Source organism: Aphanomyces astaci (genome assembly GCF_000520075.1).
Source record: "Aphanomyces astaci strain APO3 unplaced genomic scaffold supercont1.9, whole genome shotgun sequence".
NCBI classification, from domain to species: domain Eukaryota; phylum Oomycota; class Saprolegniomycetes; order Saprolegniales; family Verrucalvaceae; genus Aphanomyces; species Aphanomyces astaci.
In genome coordinates, this window is record NW_009798272.1 from 572,704 (window position 1) to 578,759 (window position 6,056).

The 6,056-nt window shown below is 52.8% G+C and overlaps 4 protein-coding genes across 4 annotated transcripts in view; 1 reads left to right on the plus strand and 3 right to left on the minus strand.

Annotated features, from left to right (window-relative positions):
• Positions 1–51: 51 nt before the first annotated feature.
• Positions 52–487, minus strand: H257_05009 (hypothetical protein). Its single transcript, XM_009829717.1, has 2 exons — positions 310–487; positions 52–260 (listed from the first exon to the last, which is right to left on the minus strand). Exons 1-2 carry the CDS (start codon positions 448–450, stop codon positions 111–113), a joined length of 291 nt encoding a protein of 96 aa, XP_009828019.1. The 5' UTR covers positions 451–487; the 3' UTR covers positions 52–110.
• A 559-nt stretch (positions 488–1,046) lies between these two features.
• On the minus strand, positions 1,047–2,802 carry H257_05010 (hypothetical protein). Its single transcript, XM_009829718.1, has one exon. The coding sequence runs from the start codon at positions 2,740–2,742 to the stop codon at positions 1,084–1,086; it is 1,659 nt and encodes a 552-aa protein (XP_009828020.1). The 5' UTR covers positions 2,743–2,802; the 3' UTR covers positions 1,047–1,083.
• Positions 2,803–3,771: 969 nt separating this feature from the next.
• H257_05011 (hypothetical protein) lies at positions 3,772–4,948 on the plus strand (the record flags this gene model as incomplete). Its single annotated transcript, XM_009829719.1, has 6 exons — positions 3,772–4,020; positions 4,092–4,401; positions 4,477–4,547; positions 4,644–4,724; positions 4,789–4,833; positions 4,913–4,948. The coding sequence occupies 6 exons, from the start codon at positions 3,772–3,774 to the stop codon at positions 4,946–4,948; spliced, it is 792 nt and encodes a 263-aa protein (XP_009828021.1).
• A 36-nt stretch (positions 4,949–4,984) lies between these two features.
• Positions 4,985–6,056, minus strand: part of H257_05012 (hypothetical protein) — a gene marked incomplete at both ends in the record, with an annotated part of 7,354 nt that continues 6,282 nt past the window's right edge. Inside the window, one exon of the mRNA XM_009829720.1 lies at positions 4,985–5,657. Coding sequence (XP_009828022.1) covers positions 4,985–5,657 — 673 coding nt within the window. The remainder of the gene's footprint in view (positions 5,658–6,056) is intronic.

Here is a 6,056-nt window from a genome sequence, read left to right on the forward strand (position 1 = left end):
TCGTTTGCAGTACACCCCCCACGGTACCGTGTTGGCATGCTAGTCAAACAATTGCAAAGACGACGACTGGGTTATGTGATATTAATACACTGCATTGCGTGACTACGATGTTATCCTTTCAAGGGTATAGTACTCGGGATATCAATCCCAGGTGGTGCTGTCGTGGGCGCAACAGCTTGCTGTCGACGTCGAAGCAGCAGCGCCATGCCAATGATGAGGAATATCAGCGCCAGGGCCTGCAGTCCCATCCGCCGTCTTGCCTACCAACGTCGACGCTGTGATCAAAGTCACCTGTCGTCGTCGTCGTACCTGAAGGGTCACTTTGCGAAGTCGGTCGATCCATGACGGCGGCCGCGCTTCGAGAAGTGCTGGCGCGGGGGACTTGGTGTTCCAGTCGGTCGTGTCTTCTGGGTGGTATACAGGGGTGTGCTGCTGCATCACGGACGGCATCTTGAGAGTCCAATTGTGAGACACATGACGGTGGCAATTGAACCAAAGAATGAGAATGTGCAATCTCGCCCCATCTCGCCCTCAAGGGAACCGTCGACGAAGTAACGTTTTACTGTGCACCACACTTAACCCACGACAACCCCCCCTCCCCCGCCAGCGTCGAGAACGTATATCGCCATCTCGTTCATCTAAATGCAGTCGAAGTTGCCAACCCTTGCAACCAATGCAGGCGCTCCAACTAACCTCTTGCACCAGCCTCAACCCAGCTTGACTATATCACTATAAATTTATTGTGCTTTCGAGTGAAATTTCGTGGTGTGGTTTCTCGTTGGAATTTAAATCGATTTGATTGGCTACTTCAGAAGCACTCAAAATTATTAGCCAATCAAAACCTTCTCAATGAAATTCAACCAATCAGATCGATTGTGGATCGGTTTGGTCGGCGCGATTCGATTGCACCCGTCGACAATACTACTACATAATACTAGTTTTTAGTAGTACTTGAAGCCCACTCCACTTTGAAGTAGCGAACACTGTCGCATCAATATGACGCCTCAACCATCCACGATTCCGCCACCATGTCCTCACACTCCATATTGTCGTCCATATGAAACGATCGGTGTTATATAAATCTTATCTCGGGTCACATGGCAAAAACGCAAGCCCAGGAATCGCATCCATGAGTTTCGTGGCGCGGAGCGCCTCCGAGTTGCCCTTGCGCCACGTCGGATCGAGCAGACCGGACGCAACGCTCACGGGGCTGTCGGGCGCGGGGTGGGGCCAGCGGTTGTCAGGGTTGAGCGACCACCAAAACCCGCCAGACAAGGGTTTCTGTGACAGCGTCATCTGGTTCACAATGGCCGTGATGGCCATGGTCGACACCTTGCCCTTGTCCAGGTCCTCCGTCCCAAACAACCCCCCAAACGACGACAGCACCACCGCCGCGCTCTGCTTGTTGAGCAAATCGCCAAAGATAGCCTTCATCGCATCTCCCACATTCGTATCCATGTCCACTTGTGTGGTGAAGCCCGTCCACTTGGTCAAGAGCGAGCCCCCCGTGGACGACTTGAAGAAATACGGCGCCGGGTATATGGACGGCGACCAAAACGGCGGCGCGTACACGAGCTTGTTGGCTTTGCCCACGTTGATGGGAGAGGTCAGCGCTTCGCGCAAAGACGAACCTGGCCAGTCGGCCACCGACTTGGTGTCGTCGCCCGTGCCGAACTTGGTCTTGCCAGTCAGTCCCTGTGCAAACACGAGCCACGTCGGGCACGCCTTGACGACCGCCGCGCCCACCTTGGACGCAAACATCTGCCAGCTCGTCTTCTCCTCGCCGTCCCACTGGCCCGCATCTCCCGCCGGCGCGTCCTTGATATCGAGGCCCACAACGTTCCAATGCACTTCGTTACATAGCGCCGTGGCGAGGTTCGCGATGGCCTTCTCGTACTCGGCGTACCGGACGTTGACGTTTTCCCAGCCGTTGCCGGTGGACCCGTCGCTGGACGGCCGCTGATCCAAGCTGATCACGCTCTGGTCGGTCGAGTTCAGGTCCGTCGCCTTGGAGCGCGTGTTGAAGTCGAGCACCACGGCGATCTTGAACTGCCCCAATCCCTCCGTCAACCGCGTGATCAGGTCCACGTACGTCTTAACGGACGCGAGCGCACGCTGCGAGTTCGTGTTGAAGTTGGTCTTGATCGGGATGTTGCGCGCGGCACTGTCAATGTCCAGGGGAAATCGCACGGCGTTGAACCCGTTCGAGCTCAAGAACGACGCGATGCGGTAAAACGAGTTGCCGTCGCGGGGGCCGTCCCACAGACCCGTGATCACGTGGTCCCAGCCTTCGAGGCCGAGCCAGTTCACGCCCTTGAACACGAGCGGCGTCTCCTTCCCTTTGGACACGGTGTAGATCCTGTTGTTCTTGGACAAGTAGTCGATTTGCGCGCACTTCATGTCCTTGTACTCGACGGGGTTCGTCACCTCCAGCGGCAGTTCAGTCGTCGTGTTCACGACCTGTCCGTCCGAAATCGTGTGGCCGGACCCGTACGCCTTGGCAAGACTGGATTCGTCCGGCTGACGACCCAGCATTTGCGTGTGTTCCCATGTGCCCCAATACACGAGCGCGCCGATGGCGCCAGCGATGCCGAGGATCAACGCCAACGCCCCCGGCCACACGGACCGACGTCCGCCAAACTTCTGCTTGCGACGGATGCTCTTGCCGTCGCTTCCTACGATAGGCGCTTCGGTCACGGCGAGGATGTCCTCGGACTTGCGCGGCCGATCGTCTACACTCATGCTCCTCGCGGTTCTCTGCGGCACAATGCAAATTGAGCGTCCCCCGACATGGAAAATTTCATTCGAAACTCTGTATGGAGTTCAGTATAGCCTGCGAATTACCAACGAAATCTCGAAACTTAATACCCTGCAACTTGTTCTTCACAACCGGCGGTTTCTGTTTTTTTATTGTGTCAAAGTTCCAGTCTTTCGAAATCCCAATACATTTTATCATATATTTTGTAAATAAGGATAATTAAAATCCAGCGACGACCGGCGCCGAATCTTCTGCGACATACCTCTAGCATTTAATACTGGATCACCTTACGTGAACTTGAAGCGATCAGGTATGAGATCCACTTGCTTGTTACTATAGCTCCCAATTCATGCCTTCCTGTCCATTATAAGACTTGAGCATGACTACTACGTAATGGACGCTGGTATTGTCAGATCGATGCGAAACCGTGCCATCACCAGAACTGAATATCTTCAGAACATGTTCTGTCGAATTTCTGCCAATCCAAAGTGGACTGATTCACTGTCAGTTTACAGTATAGTTCCTCCACATATTGGGCAAATCAGGTATATGCTACATTTGGTAAAATATCGTTTAAATTTGATCCAAATGTAGCGTTATTTGGCGAAATGATTCAAAAAATCAAAATTTGGGTGAAAAAGCACAATATGACGCAGTGGATTTTTAAATCCACTGCGTCAATTACGATCTGCTACTTTTAAAAAAGTAGCAGATCGTAATTTGTGTGCGGTTGTTGGATACCATTATAGTATGAAATAATGTTCAATTATTTCACAGCAGGACGCGATCGCACAAATGACGACGTTGGCGTCCAGGACCTGCACGGGCTTGACTAGCCATGATGTAATGCAGTGACTAAAATAATAATGTCAGCAGGAGACCGTACTTGCTCCTTTAGACAATTGCAAGGATAAGATATTAAAATGATAATAACTGTAAAATCCTTCTTATATCTTAGCCGTATCCGGAGAATCGACTTGAATTATCCGGATAATTCTTCTGACCCGGACGGCATGGGATGGACGATTGAAGAGGATGAGAGGCTGCGGTCCCTTGTGCACGAGTTCGGAGAACAGCAATGGAGTGTCATTAGCCAACACATGACGTCGAAATCGCCTGAGGGACACATGCGGAATCGAAAACAGTGCCGCGAGAGGTACTTGAACCACTTGAGTCCAAGCCTTCGACGGGACGCTTGGACCCGAGACGAAAATGCCACGTTGCGCACGCTCGTGGACAAATTCAAGTCCGACGAAGGCAAAGTACGACAAATCAAACCGTGTGTGTATGACATGGCGACATGGGCGGGACATATAAACGCACTTCCTGGTAGACGCCATGGGCGAAGATAGCGACGAGCCTCCCCGGTCGAAGCGTCGACCAGGTCAAGACCCAGTGGCGGCGACTTGTTCGTCAGCAACCGTCCTCACAACAGCCTTTGGATGCCGTGACGACGAAGACGTCATCACAGACATCACCATGGACCTCGGACGACAACAAGAAGCTCATGCACTTGTGTACGTCGACGACGTCCCTGCAACCGTCGTGGCTGTGGATTGCCTCGCACTTTCCCTCTCGCACCGACTTGCAATGCCGACAGCATTGGACGCACGTGTTGGATCCCGCGTTGAAGAAGGGCAAAGGTAGTACGAACGACCACCATCTCAACATACATCAGCATTGCCTCCTCATTCACGACCACCATGCATCGGACACAGGCACATGGACGGACGAGGACGACCAGTTGCTCGGCTCGTTGGTCGAACGGTTCGGGCCTTCATGGAAACACGTACGTACGCGTCCCTACTTCCCATGTCACATATTGTGTACAGCAACCATGTCACATACAACCACATGAAAGGGTTGACATTGAACTGCATTGTAGATTGCGACCAACTTTCCCGGCCGCCTCGGGAAGCAATGTCGCGAGCGGTATCGAAACCACGTCGATCCGAGTTTGACCCACGTAGACAACCAACCATATATCATGACTGCGAGTCCACAGCATCTCATGTTGCACCACGTCACAGGAGCCATGGACACTGGACGAAGACAACATCGTGTTGGCGGCGCAGGTCTCGTCCACCCGAAATGAATGGACAGCGTTGGCTTCCCGTCTCCCAGGTTGGTCCATTGCTTGGCCATTGCTCACAGGATCCCCACTTGGAACAGGTCGTTCAACCAACATGATCAAGAATCGATGGCACACCGTGCTTCAACCCGCCCTCAATCGACGTCCAAGCACGCAAATGGACCCACGACGGCTGGCGAAAGATCGTGACCGTACAATTGGCGGACATGGGCGTTGATACTCGCTAGGACGGCGTTGAATCGACGGGGATCGGCCTTCCCATGCTGTCGCTTGAGCCGCCGAAGCAGCGCGCCGACGTCGGCGAGTCCAAACTGTTGAATCTTTGCCTTTAGAACTGGCACCGCTGTATCCATCGTCAAGCAAGATGGCGGCGGTGCTGCCGATCGCTCGCTCAGACCAAGTGATGTGTCGACTGGTACTTCGCTCAACAGTTCACGTTGGATGGACGGCGGCAACGCGGCCCACACACCCGCGTCCACTTGCGACATTCGACCACATCGGCCCGACGCCGCTGGCTTTGTGGGAGGAGGTTTGGCCTTGGAATACGCGGCACACTGGCGAAGATGCATGGTTTTGGGAAAGTGATGTTGGATCTCGTCGCGCAGGGGCTTGGGAAGCGCGTTCAAGACGGACTGATCGATCTGCGAGTACGACGTCGGCACAGTCGGCGGCGCCACTTGGTGGAGAATCTCGCGGCGAAGCGCCTCGGGCAGCGTGTTGAGGACGTCCGGGTCGATCTGTGACAGGGTTGGCACGCTCCACATGGGACGATGATGGGTACCCTCTGTGGTCTGTCGCTTCTGAACTCTAATGTACAGTATCCCCAGCGTTACCACATTGGATACCCATACAAAACAACTATGGGCATGTTTCAAGTATGGTCAATTCGATTCGAAATCAATTGAACATCGAATTAGTGTGTGTGGCTGAAATTAGTGTGACACTGGACGATGTATACATACAAAAGTCAGTACAAAGAATCGAGAGTTGGCGAATCATCAGCACAAAAGTCAACCAAATTTGGGGTCAAAGAAAGACAATAATACAGTTCCTACTATACGATTTACATATATATATAGATAGCCGAATATTCTCGATTTGATACAAATTTGGGGCGGGGGTGCAATCAAATCGCGCCAACCAAACCGATCCACAATCGATCTGATTGGTTGAATTTCATTGAGAAGGTTTTGATTGGCTAATAAT